The sequence below is a fragment of the Saccoglossus kowalevskii genome, chromosome 2, assembly GCF_978046115.1.
Source record: "Saccoglossus kowalevskii chromosome 2, keSacKowa6.1, whole genome shotgun sequence".
NCBI lineage: Eukaryota > Metazoa > Hemichordata > Enteropneusta > Harrimaniidae > Saccoglossus > Saccoglossus kowalevskii.
Genome location: NC_140642.1, coordinates 35,308,170 through 35,323,055, shown reverse-complemented (window position 1 = coordinate 35,323,055; position 14,886 = coordinate 35,308,170). Strand labels below are relative to the sequence as shown.

General features: G+C 39.1%; 1 protein-coding gene across 1 annotated transcript in view; it reads left to right on the top strand.

Moving 5' to 3' along the window:
- The window catches only part of LOC102809785 (uncharacterized), a 55,213-nt gene extending 40,753 nt beyond the window's left edge, over nt 1-14,460 (top strand). The window contains exons 9-19 of the mRNA XM_085505802.1: nt 4,154-4,305; nt 6,226-6,407; nt 6,554-6,652; nt 7,014-7,097; nt 9,025-9,133; nt 9,487-9,835; nt 9,941-10,024; nt 10,136-10,288; nt 11,532-11,675; nt 12,069-12,163; nt 14,327-14,460. Coding sequence (XP_085361928.1) covers nt 4,154-4,305; nt 6,226-6,407; nt 6,554-6,652; nt 7,014-7,097; nt 9,025-9,133; nt 9,487-9,835; nt 9,941-10,024; nt 10,136-10,288; nt 11,532-11,675; nt 12,069-12,163; nt 14,327-14,409 — 1,534 coding nt within the window. The 3' untranslated portion in view covers nt 14,410-14,460. The remainder of the gene's footprint in view (nt 1-4,153; nt 4,306-6,225; nt 6,408-6,553; nt 6,653-7,013; nt 7,098-9,024; nt 9,134-9,486; nt 9,836-9,940; nt 10,025-10,135; nt 10,289-11,531; nt 11,676-12,068; nt 12,164-14,326) is intronic.
- The last annotated feature ends 426 nt before the right edge of the window (nt 14,461-14,886 follow it).

Here is a 14,886-nt window from a genome sequence, read left to right as displayed (position 1 = left end):
GGCTTTGGTCGAAGGACTGTCGGGTCAATTGCATCCCTGGCAGGCCGGGTAGATCAGACGCAGTCGGAGCGAGCTGTCTCCACTGTGTCCCCTTGGTGGGCAAGCAGGAAGAAACACGAAAGCATATTTGCATTCAAACACGTTTCTTTTCTGGGAACCCCGTTGCCAGCCGCGGCTCTCCCACTATTTTGGGGGAGGCCGAAGCTCAGGCTAATTGCACCGGGCCTCCTCTGGAGCCTCGGGCACTGAATGCCAATTGGGTGCTGGCAGCCAAGCCTCGGATCTAGGGGCAGGGCTTTCAGGGCAGGGCACGACACATGTTGACCCCCCTACTTTCAGCCAGCTAGGGTTCATCACGCGGTAACGGTACAACAGTAACGAATTTATCCTTGTGTCCGGTCTCCACTGTGGGTTTTGACTCTCTTCTTACCGACCCACGAGCGTCCCCAGAGGGAACCGACTCTGTCATGAGACGCACAGTCGAACACACTCCCTCTCACATATTTAAAGTGAAAGAGGATGCAGTTCGCTCGTGTCGGATACAGCCGGTACTCCGGGCGGCCCTTTAGAGTCTTCGTCTGGATGACTCGGTGATCCATGCCGTTGGGGTGACGCGGAATATTATCAGTCCAGGTGACGCTATATATATTCCCCCACCCTCGATCCTAAAGCAGCCACTTACGGTTGCCTCTACGCTGATGGGATCGCAGGCGCCGGGATCCAGTTGAGCGCTGAGCGTGGGGGACGGCGTGCAGACAGTGTTGAGGGGCAGCCGCAGAGGAGGTAACGCTGAAAGCCCCGGGCTGGGGTAATCTTTGCGTAACTCTTTTCGCTGGACTAAACACTACCCCATCGGGGCAATCTCGGATTCGGACCCCAATTCGTGGGATGAAACCAGAAGACCCTGTCCGGACCCCAAGGCTCTTTCCCCAGACCCGGTACCACAAACTTCTGTTTTGCTTACCGGGTGAAGGGGGACGGCCATGTTCCATGGTCATTTTCATTGACCCATTCTGAGACTATCCAACATGCCCTGAGGGCAGAGTTGCGACCCATCAATTTCCTTGAATTCGTGGGCGCAACACTGGAGTGCATTCTTATGCATGCCCAGAACTCTGAGACCTCAGATGCAGAACGCACTCGCCTCCTAGACCAGGCAACACAGTTAATGGTAGGCCACCACACAGCTAGGTGCGATATCAGTGTCATATGGTTCCCTTGGCCGGGGCTACTACTGTGCAGTGGCACGCATTTTTTGACGCGTGTGTTTTCACCGAGGTACGCCAGGGGGTACGCCACCGCCCCAGTTACGCAGACTGGACATCCTCCACCCTCTTTGATGGGAGAAAGTGGGTGCAGTCGCACAGCTTCGGGGTGTTACAAACCAAATGGTCCAAGTCAAATCTGCATGCCAGTTGGCCACTGCCAAGGGTAAACGAAGGGCACCCCAAGCACAGAAAGCACAATGCCCTAGGACTAGCTCCGCTAAACAGAGTCAGCCAGGAGGCAAGCGCTCGTACCTATCCGGGGGAGGGAAGGGTAGCGGCGCGCACCCGAGAAAGAGAGGCCCAGGTGGTGGCTCCTCCTCAGGTGGTCTTCAACCCCGGCAGCGGGGTAAGCATGTTTGACGCTTACCTCTGCGACGGTGGGGGGGGGTAGAGGAGAACCCCCCTCTTGCAGCCGCCGAACCCATTGCCACAGATCCCTGTCGCACGCAGATTGCGCCGGTGTATTCCGGCTTGGAGGCAGCGGGTAACCGATCCCTGGACGCTCCAGGTGGTCACATGCGGTTACAGAATACCACTGTCATCTCCACCGCCCCTCGTGGGCACTGCCAGGGGAAGCAATCAGACAGGAAGTAGACAGTTTGCTAAGAAAGGGCGTCATACACAGAATAGTTCAGCCGGCACTAAGTCCGGGCTTCTACTCAAATGTATTCATAGTACCAAAATCTATAGGCGGCTGGCGTCCGGTTTTGGACCTAAGCAGACTAAACCAGTATGTGCTTCTCGATCGGTTCCGCATGGAGATACCATCCTGTGTCCTACTCTCCATCCACCGGCTCGACTGGCTAGCCTCTTTAGACTTATGCGACGCTTACCTGCACATACCGATGCACCCAGCAAGGTGCCCTCTCCTTTGATTCGTCCATCTGGGCTAAGTATTCGAATTTCAGGTGCTCCCCTTCGGGTTATCCACAGCACCCTACGTCTTCACCAGAGTGATGAATCAGGTAGTACTGCTGCTTCACCAAATGTCGATACACATCAATCCGTACCTAGACGACTGGTTGATACACAACCCAGACAAGGGGTTATTAAGGTTTACACAGCTTGTTATTGGAACACCGAGCTCACCTACGAGAACTAAACAGGCGAGTATTGATGCCGGACCAAGTAAAGGAAACCCTGTCCTGGTGGTTGTCACTGACCAACCTCAGACAGGGGTCCCTGTGGACCCACTCGTCACAGCTGTGACTCTGGTAACAAACGCCTCCCTCCAAGGGCGGGGAGTGCATCTATTGGACAAACGAGCCCAAGGAATATGGCCCTCGCAGTGGGTTCGGGACCACCATATCAACTGGCTCGAGCTGAAAGCAGTGCACCTAGCACTTTCACGTTTTCGACCGGAAGTTCGAGACCACAGAGTCCTGCTCCACACAGACAACACAGTGGTGGTCTCCTACATCAACAAGGAGGGGGGGGACGCACTCCCCATTGTTGTTGGTCCTAGCAGAGCAAATTTTCCTTTGGTGCCTGGAATACAATGTGGAGCTAACCGCACACCACCTTCCAGGGGTGAAAAACGGTCTGGCAGACGCCCTTTCGAGGTGCCTCCGTCTCCAGAACATGGAGTGGCAGATCCCCCAGTGGGTAGCCTCCAGGCTGTTTCGGCTGTGGGACGGTCCAAAGATAGACCTGTTCGCCGCACCCCGGAACGCCAAGCTCCCGACGTACGTAACACGCCAGGAGCCCCGGGCCGTGGACGCCTTATCGATCCCCTGGTCCCACATGGATGCGTACGCCTTTCCTCCCTTCCCGCTAATTCACCGGGTACTGGAGAAACTTCGGCAAGAGCCCACCTGCTTATTAACTCTGGTGGCGCCCAATTGGCCGAACAAGGCCTGGTTTCTGCTCCTGCTGGAAATGATAGTCGAAACACCGGTAGTGCTGCCAGACATACCGGACTTGCTGTCCCAACCGGACGGCACACTACCAACAAGCCTAGCAGTGTACCACTTACAAGCATGGAGGTTCTCAGTAGACTCGCGCAGACGAAAGGTCTATCTAAGCAGGCTGTCAACGTCCTGGCCAGTGCGAACAGGGATTGCACCAATGCTGCCTATGACTCGAAATGGCGAGCATACACCAGTTGGTGTAGTGGAAGGGAGATTGATCCATGCCATCCCTCTATCGTTCAGGTAGCAGACTTTTTTGTCCACTTGTTTGACGAAGTGGGTCTGTCCTACGCAGCTATTGTTGGCTACAGGTCAGCCTTATCCCCCGCCATAGAAAACTCTTTGGGGTCAAGTCTAGCTGATTGTCCCATTATTAGGAGACTGTTTACTGCTTTCCATAATCAGAGGCCCAATTGGGACCTGTCGGTTGTTTAATCAGCCCTAAGCAGACCTCCTTTTGATCCCCTTGTTTAAGCACCACTCAAGTTTTTGACGTGGAAAACAGTCTTCCTACTGGCCCTCGCCTCAGGTAGGCGCCGGTCAGAGCTAGGTGCACTGTCCTTCGCGGACAGTTGTGTCGCCTTTATGGACGATCAAGTTGTACTAAAGTCACAAACGGGTTTCTCGCCAAGAACCAAATCCCAGGACACGATCCTCAACCGATCGTCATCCCCCGGCTGTCAAATATTGTCGGTCCGGAGGATCAGGAGGAATTGCTTCTCTGGGAAATCACTTCATGATGAGTTGTACCCACATAGAGTACATATTCATTCACCTGTTTGCTGATGTTCCTTGTACTACTTTATAATCAAATAACGGGGACTGTGACATTCATGTCTTGTTTCTTTTTATCATGCTGAAGTCTGTGTGTTAATAGTGTTGATATATGTAACAAGTTTGTATCATTTGTTTTCAACACCAAATAAATACATGACTAAATCTGTTGCCTTCGTGTTTTATTGTATATATTTTCAGAAATGGACGTTTAGAGAAAGACGAAATTTCTTCAGCATGTAATACATTGCCATTACCATTACCACAATACAAAGTACAAGATATATTAAATGAATTGGAGCAGGATTCTAATAGTACTGTGAAATATGACGATTTTATCAAAAAATATGGCAGTGAGTTTTTATTATATAATTCTTTTGAAGGGCAGACTAGTTTTGCTGTTAATTTTAAATGTCAGAGTTTCAATCTGTACAGTTGTCATCACTAGTGGGTTTCAATCTGTACAGTTGCCATCACTAGTGGGTTTCAGTCTGTACAGTTGCTATCACTGGTGGGTTTCAATCTGTACAGTTGCCATCACTAGTGGGTTTCAATCTGTACAGTTACCATCACTAGTGGGTTTCAATCTGTACAATTGCCATCACTAGTGGATTTCAATCTGTACAGTTACCATCACTAGTGGGTTTCAATCTGTACAGTTGCCATCACTAGTGGGTTTCAATCTGTACAATTGCCATCACTAGTGGATTTCAATCTGTACAGTTACCATCACTAGTGGGTTTCAATCTGTACAGTTGCCATCACTAGTGGGTTTCAATCTGTACAGTTACCATCACTAGTGGATTTCAATCTGTACAGTTACCATCACTAGTGGATTTCAATCTGTACAGTTGCCATCACTAGTGGGTTTCAATCTGTACAGTTACCATCACTAGTGGATTTCAATCTGTACAGTTACCATCACTGGTGGGTTTCAATCTGTACAGTTGTCATCACTAGTGGGTTTCAATCTGTACAGTTGCCATCACTAGTGGGTTTCAATCTGTACAGTTACCATCACTAGTGGATTTCAATCTGTACAATTGCCATCACTAGTGAGTTTCAATCTGTACAGTTGCCATCACTAGTGGGTTTTAATCTGTACGGTTGTCTTCACTAGTGGATTTCAATCTGTACAGTTACCATCACTAGTGGATATCAATCTGTACAGTTACCATCACTAGTGGATTTCAATCTGTACAATTGCCATCACTAGTGGGTTTCAATCTGTACAGTTACCATCACTAGTGGGTTTTAATCTGTACGGTTGTCTTCACTAGTGGATTTCAATCTGTACAGTTACCATCACTAGTGGGTTTCAATCTGTACAGTTACCAGCACTAGTGGGTTTCAATCTGTACAGTTACCATCACTAGTGGATTTCAATCTGTACAGTTACCATCACTAGTGGATTTCAATCTGTACAATTGCCATCACTAGTGGGTTTCAATCTGTACAGTTACCATCACTAGTGGGTTTTAATCTGTACGGTTGTCTTCACTAGTGGATTTCAATCTGTACAGTTACCATCACTAGTGGATTTCAATCTGTACAGTTACCATCACTAGTGGGTTTCAATCTGTACAGTTGCCATCACTAGTGGGTTTCAATCTGTACAGTTACCATCACTAGTGGGTTTCAATCTATACAGTTACCATCACTAGTGGGTTTCAATCTGTACAGTTATCATCACTAGTGGATTTCAATCTGTACAGTTGCCATCACTAGTGGATTTCAATCTGTACAGTTACCATCACTAGTGGATTTCAATCTGTACAGTTGCCATCACTAGTGGATTTCAATCTGTACAGTTACCATCACTAGTGGGTTTCAATCTGTACAGTTACCATCACTAGTGGATTTCAATCTGTACAGTTACCATCACTAGTGGGTTTCAATCTGTACAGTTGCTATCACTAGTGGGTTTCAATCTGTACAGTTGCTATCACTGGTGGGTTTCAATCTGTACAGTTGCTATCACTGGTGGGTTTCAATCTGTACAGTTACCATCACTAGTGGGTTTCAATCTGTACAGTTACCATCACTAGTGGATTTCAATCTGTACAGTTACCATCACTAGTGGGTTTCAATCTGTACAGTTGCTATCACTAGTGGGTTTCAATCTGTACAGTTGCTATCACTGGTGGGTTTCAATCTGTACAGTTGCTATCACTGGTGGGTTTCAATCTGTACAGTTGCCATCACTAGTGTGTTTCAATCTGTACTGTTGTTACTAGTTTTCCAATATTCTTAAACTACATTCTTTTTAATAGGCATTCCAATTTTAAATGAGAAATATATTTTTTCAACTGCAGAAGAAAACAGTGTGCGACTACCTCATATTAGTAATTCTATCACTAATTTAGCACCAAAAACTGAAGCTTTGGATCCTAAAAGTTTACGTCATGAAAGTGATGTGCTTGGTACGAAATACCACACAGCTGCACATTTCGAGGTATGTTTTTCATCAATTATGACAATACAATGCCTTAATCAATCACTCACTCATACGGTAATGTTCTGTCATTGGTTATATTACACGTTCACTCAATTTATTATACAATAACAGAGTGCTGTAAATTGTTTAAATTCATTTTTCAGTTTGGAACAGATAGAGAGCAACCAGCGTCTATTTATGGCATAGATTATTTTGGTGTGTATTCTCAACCCATCATACATTCAGCACCTATCTCATCTAAGGTAAGTTCACTTTTATTACAAAATCATTGTAACACTTTGTCACATCTTTGTTTGCATTTGTACATAAGCTGATTAGAACACCCTGAGTAACCATATTTGGCCATATTATCCATATATAAAACCATATATATATCCATATATATTTTCAAGCATTTTATCAATGAAGTTTCCAGAAAAATGTTCTAGTTAGTATTATCAAAATCAGTTTTGAAGATCATATTTCTTTTACAAAGAGTTTAGCGCCAAATTCAATTTTAATTATTATTTCATGCTTCTCCTTCAACATACGGCAGTGCTTTCTAAACTTTCAGTTATGATTCATGTAGAATTATTATAATATATTGTCCTATTTTATTATTAGGTAATGCATGAAGTAAATGGAGATGAACCTGTTATAACTGTTAATAAGAGTCAATTTATGCATCCAGAGGGGTTAAGCAGTCTGGTAAGTAATCATATAAACTACACATCATATCATCTGAGTTGAATAGACACACTACTACACACTATGAGTATACTATCATCTGAGTTGAATAGACACACTACTACACACTATGAGTATACTATCATCTGAGTTGAATAGACACACTACTACACACTATGAGTATACTATCATCTGAGTTGAATAGACACACTACTACATACTATGAGTATACTATCATCTGAGTTGAATAGACACACTACTACATACTAAGAGTATACTATCATCTGAGTTGAATAGACACACTACTACACACTATGAGTATACTATCATCTGAGTTGAATAGACACACTACTACACACTATGAGTATACTATCATCTGAGTTGAATAGACACACTACTACATACTATGAGTATACTATCATCTGAGTTGAATAGACACACTACTACACACTATGAGTATACTATCATCTGAGTTGAATAGACACACTACTACATACTATGAGTATACTATCATCTGAGTTGAATAGACACACTACTACACACTAAGAGTATACTATCATCTGAGTTGAATAGACACACTACTACATACTATGAGTTTACTATCATCTGAGTTGAATAGACACACTACTACACACTAAGAGTATACTATCATCTGAGTTGAATAGACACACTACTACACACTATGAGTATACTATCATCTGAGTTGAATAGACACACTACTACATACTATGAGTATACTATCATCTGAGTTGAATAGACACACTACTACATACTATGAGTATACTATCATCTGAGTTGAATAGACACACTACTACACACTATGAGTATACTATCATCTGAGTTGAATAGACACACTACTACACACTAAGAGTATACTATCATCTGAGTTGAATAGACACACTACTACACACTATGAGTATACTATCATCTGAGTTTAATAGACACACTACTACACACTATGAGTATACTATCATCTGAGTTTAATAGACACACTACTACACACTAAGAGTATACTATCATCTGAGTTGAATAGACACACTACTACACACTATGAGTATACTATCATCTGAGTTGAATAGACACACTGCTACACACTATGAGTATACTATCTTCTGAGTTGAATAGACACACTACTACACACTATAAGTATACTATCATCTGAGTTGAATAGACACACTAAGAGTATACTATCATCTAAGTGGAATAGACACACTACTACATACTATGAGTATACTCTCATCTGAGTTGAATAGACACACTACTACACACTAAGAGTATACTATCATCTGAGTTGAATAGACACACTGCTACACACTATGAGTATACTATCTTCTGAGTTGAATAGACACACTACTACACACTATAAGTATACTATCATCTGAGTTGAATAGACACACTAAGAGTATACTATCATCTGAGTGGAATAGACACACTACTACATACTATGAGTATACTCTCATCTGAGTTGAATAGACACACTACTACACACTAAGAGTATACTATCATCTGAGTTGAATAGACACACTACTACATACTATGAGTTTACTATCATCTGAGTTGAATAGACACACTACTACACACTAAGAGTATACTATCATCTGAGTTGAATAGACACACTACTACACACTATGAGTATACTATCATCTGAGTTGAATAGACACACTACTACACACTATGAGTATACTATCATCTGAGTTGAATAGACACACTACTACACACTATGAGTATACTATCATCTGAGTTGAATAGACACACTACTACATACTAAGAGTATACTATCATCTGAGTTGAATAGACACACTACTACACACTAAGAGTATACTATCATCTGAGTTGAATAGACACACTACTACATACTATGAGTATACTATCAGCTGAGTTGAATAGACACACATTTTTTGGATGATCTCATTATAACTTGAAACCTGATTTTGCAATTGATCCACAGAGGACTTCACTCAAAGACGAAGTGAAGAAAAACCATGAGAAATTAAATACCACCCATGTAGTGTTAACATGTGATAAATATAAGTACAGTCAAGATAGGCTGAACTCACGTAAGTATCGTATGATATTTATTATTATGCATCTGTCACCGTAACGCCATGAGTTACAGCGTGCTGTAATTTTGTGGTATTTTACTGGGTATTTTCATCCTACCATATTAGGAAATGAGAATTCCAAATATGGAATGATTATGAGAGTAAGTGTCCTGTAATAATAAAAACAAACATGGCTGCTACCAGGGTTTGACCCAACTCCACACAAAGAAGTTTGCTGATTCTGTTTTAAACTTTTTGGATCTCGGCATTCCCATGATGTACAGTCAAGATAGACAATATTAATAACTGTAGAAAAAATAATTTTTGACAACTTTTATTTTTTTTTACTTATATTGTATATTCAACAGTATCTCATAATGATTTTACTGGTCCACCGGAAGGTTTTCGTGCAATGACTCCACTCCATGTCAAACCAGCAAGATACAATTATCTGGATAGTGACGGGACTCCAAAAGCTGAAATATCGGAGGCCAGGGATGTGTACACTAATCACAACAATGATAATATCTGTCAAAGAATAAATGAAAATAAAGAGCGATGCCAAGCTAGAGTGGATGATGGTAAAGAAACCCATTTCTTGTTTGGATCTGATGAAATTGACGCTAAAACTAGTGGCAATGATGCAAAAAGTAACAAAATGCAACCAGCAGGTGTTAAGAATATGCAGGATGGGAACCACCAACATTTAAGTGTCAGGTTAGTTTTAATGTCAGCAGCAATCTGGTTTACATCAACTCTCAATTATACATAATTACTTCACTTGAAAATATATATTTTAACATTTGCTTTCATTTGTTTCAGTAAAAACACTTGTGATAATGATGATACGTTTGATTCTGGTCTCAAACATTTACAAGGACAACTACGAAATGTGCTCAATAAAAGGTAATGGATATATATTTTAAATTGACACTTTAACGGAGGGACGATAACAATACATAAGAGATTATTGTGTGGTGCAAATACTGCTACTGACATTTGTTGATATTGTTTCAGGAATATCTGTCCTCTTAGTTTGAATCTGAGACGTGCATTTTTAGAATGTGATGCACATCAAACTGGTAAAGTGTCCAGAGATGACATCAAGACAATCTGCACCAGATTGCAACTGAATCTTTATGATGGATTGCTGGATAAAATGATGGACAGGTTAGTAGTAGTAAATTACAGTTGCATAAAAACAAAAGTAACATATGGTATTGTGACACAGAGAACAAACATTATGATCATGCTTCTTCTTTTTTTGGCTGGTTCATAATCAAGTGAAGTAGCAACAATATGTCTGTCGTCCGGCATCGGCATAAACTATAATAATATTCAGTCAATCATTAGCAAACTTATTTATATATGGTAAATCTGTAGGTATAGTTGGCTAGTATAGGTTTTGGAGTTGATCTTTCAAACATTGTATCTTTGGTGATTTGGGGTATTTATAGTGTAGTGAAAAATCAAGACATTGCATGCTAGAAACTTTTTTTTCTTTTAAAATATTTTATTTATTTATAAATGTTGTTTTAACTTTTTGCTCAATAACTTTGAATTAGTGTTTTAACTTTTAATGAATTTAATAACAAACTTCTAGAAATGTTCACTTGCTTTACCATATTAAAGGGGCAGTGCTGGTATTAATTAGGGCTATAAACCATTCAGCAAAATAGGGAGGGAAGTGCAGTCATGATTTCTAACAATCAGATTGATTGGTAAATTTTGTTGAAGTTCATGATAAATAAATTAACAATAGTGTTGACTTAAGATCAGATCATTCAACTTAAATGATAACTTCAACACTCTGTGTTTGCTCTACGTTGTGAATCTATATCTATAGAATCTATTAAAGAGTTATGAGTCTACATTCTAATAGGTGATTTTCCATTCAACCACGAGATTTTTTCATAGCTCAAAGTTGAAAGACCAATCTTTGAATTGGGAATATTGCATTTAGATACTCCATCAAAATTGACCATCATCAAATGTGTACAGCACATTATTAAGCGTGGAAATATCCCCAAAATACTTTCGTGTTTGTTGAATCCCACACGGTGTTTGTTCTGTTTTTACGTTAAATTTCACACATAATGCAGGATATCGCAGTGAACGGTAAATGTCTATTAGGTGATTACTATCAAACTTATATGTATGGTTAATCTGTATGCATAGATGACATTCTTCATTCGATGCTATAATCTGCATAGCTTTACATATGCAGGACAAGCCATGTGTAATTTAACTAACATGTTATTGATTACCGGTAGGTCATATTGAGTTTCAGAATCAGATTAAAAAAAAAAATGAGCCTAAAATAAAATTGTTCAGAAAATGTTCAATCTTAAACATGCATATTTGATAGCAAGATAAGTAATGTTATTGTTGTTGTATTACCATTTCATTCCAGATGTAATTCAGATCAGAAAGGCAATATTGATTACAGTGAATTTGCACGACATCTAACTTTACCAGGCCAACCTATCAGTCTTCCTACACCAGTGGGTACAGCCTCCATTATGGGCTATGATTATCGTCCAATTTATCAACGAAAGTAAGTGTATAGCGACCACCAAGAGGACTTCATACATTTGACATAATATTTAATTTGAAGTCATCAAAATCGAAATCAAATAAGTTTGATTAGCGGAAATTAAAAATTGTTTTAGAAACTAAATGCTATTAAATTATTATTATAATTATTTTGGCTTCTAAACAAACAGAATCAGCTAAATATTGCTGAAAGATTGGTCACATCAGACATTGTTCATACGTGTACATTATCACATGACCTATTGAAAGCCTCTTTTGATAGCCAAAATGACTGTTATATAATGATGTAGCAAGCAATGTTGTGCATGTTATGGGACTGCTTAAATGGGGTCACTATAGGCAGGTTGTCTTTATATAGAGGTGGTCAATAACACAGGTTTTTGCTGTATTTTAGTTTTACAGATGCACAGCTGTTAACAATGGATGAGATGAAGAAGAAAGAGCCAAGGCCGATGACATCACATTTGTTTCATACTGATAACACTGCCGGTTAGTATACACTATAAACGTTCTTGATAACCAGTGATTTTCCTAATCACCTATCTTGTGCAAAATTGTTTATATGTAGTAATATTTATAATTACAAACTGTATATCTCATGTTCATGGTCTTTATAATGATTTGTCAGAATGTAGTCACATGGTCGACAATAACAAATCAGTGACAGTTGTAGCATATATAATAACAAACATCTAGGGATTCCAATATTCAATTAATGTTGTGTGCGGCATAACATTTGGTATTATTATTACTTGGTCAATATTCAATTTATGTTGTGTGCGGCATAACATTTGGTATTATTATTACTTGGTCAATATTCAATTTATGTTGTGTGCGGCATAACATTTGGTATTATTTTTACTTGGTCAATATTCAGTTTATGTTGTGTGCGGCATAACATTTGGTATTATTATTACTTGGTCAATATTCAGTTTACCGGTATGTTGTGTGCAGCATAACATTTGGTATTATTATTACTTGGTCAATATTCAATTTATGTTGTGTGCGGCATAACATTTGGTATTATTATTACTTGGTCAATATTCAATTTATGTTGTGTGCGGCATAACATTTGGTATTATTATTACTTGGTCAATATGCAGTTTATGTTGTGTGCGGCATAACATTTGGTATTATTATTACTTGGTCAATATTCAGTTTATGTTGTGTGCGGCATAACATTTGGTATTATTATTACTTGGTCAATATTCAGTTTATGTTGTGTGCGGCATAACATTTGGTATTATTATTACTTGGTCAATATTCAGTTTATGTTGTGTGCGGCATAACATTTGGTATTATTATTACTTGGTCAATATTCAGTTTATGTTGTGTGCGGCATAACATTTGGTATTATTATTACTTGGTCAATATTCAGTTTATGTTTTGTGCGGCATACCATTTGGTATTATTATTACTTGGTCAATATTCAGTTTATGTTGTGTGCGGCATAACATTTGGTATTATTATTACTTGGTCAATATTCAGTTTATGTTGTGTGCGGCATAACATTTGGTATTATTATTACTTGGTCAATATTCAGTTTATGTTGTGTGCGGCATAACATTTGGTATTATTATTACTTGGTCAATATTCAGTTTATGTTGTGTGCGGCATAACATTTGGTATTATTATTACTTGGTCAATATTCAATTTATGTTGTGTGCGGCATAACATTTGGTATTATTATTACTTGGTCAATATTCAATTTATGTTGTGTGCGGCATAACATTTGGTATTATTATTACTTGGTCAATATTCAATTTATGTTGTGTGCGGCATAACATTTGGTATTATTATTACTTGGTCAATATTCAGTTTATGTTGTGTGCGGCATAACATTTGGTATTATTATTACATTGTACTTGGTCAATATTCAGTTTATGTTGTGTGCGGCATAACATTTGGTATTATTATTACTTGGTCAATATTCAGTTTATGTTGTGTGCGGCATAACATTTGGTATTACTATTACTTGGTCAATATTCAGTTTATGTTGTGTGCGGCATAACATTTGGTATTATTATTACTTGGTGAATATTCAGTTTATGTTGTGTGCGGCATAACATTTGGTATTATTATTACTTGGTCAATATTCAGTTTATGTTGTGTGCGGCATAACATTTGGTATTATTATTACTTGGTCAATATTCAGTTTATGTTGTGTGCGGCATAACATTTGGTATTATTATTACTTGGTCAATATTCAGTTGATGTTGTGTGCGGCATAACATTTGGTATTACTATTACTTGGTCAATATTCAGTTTATGTTGTGTGCGGCATAACATTTGGTATTATTATTACTTGGTCAATATTCAATTTATGTTGTGTGTGGCATAACATTTGGTATTATTATTACTTGGTCAATATTCAGTTTATGTTGTGTGCGGCATAACATTTGGTATTATTATTACTTGGTCAATATTCAGTTTTAATGAACCTCTGAGAAATTATTGATACAAAACTGCACCTTGATCAGTTTTTCCTTATTCGGGTCATCAAAACTGAATAATGACTTTCACTTCGGTATCTAACTAAAATGAAACAAAAAGGTAGCAATAAATTAGAGCTCCATGTGGGGCTATGAGTGATATTCTGCTTTAGCTGGATCTCTGAGTGATTTAATAGCAAATATGTTTCTTTTGTTTCAGACTACTACAGAACTAGTACATCTAACGCTGATTTCATTAGTCCTGCATTAATGACTGAACGAAGATCTTTACCAGCCAGATGAATTTGAATAATACTTTGTATACAGTTTACTTTGAGTTTGATGTTAGCTTGGAAAAATAGAATTAGATTTTAATCGACATTTTATTTGACTTATTTGTTTTTAATTTGCTGTTTTTACCTCAAATAATTTTCACATGTATAATCTTCTACTATTTGCCTATATAATGGTTACTGATGTGTATACACCATGTATGAACACAATTCTAGTATATACCTATATAATGGTTACTGATGTGTATACACCATGTATGAAAACAATTTTAGTATATACCTATATAATGGTTACTGATGTGTATACACCATGTATGAACACAATTCTAGTATATATCTATATAATGGTTACTGATGTGTATACACCATGTATGAACACAATTCTAGTATATACCTATATAATGGTTACTGATGTGTATACACCATGTATGAACACAATTCTAGTATATACCTATATAATGGTAACTGATGTGTATACACCATGTAT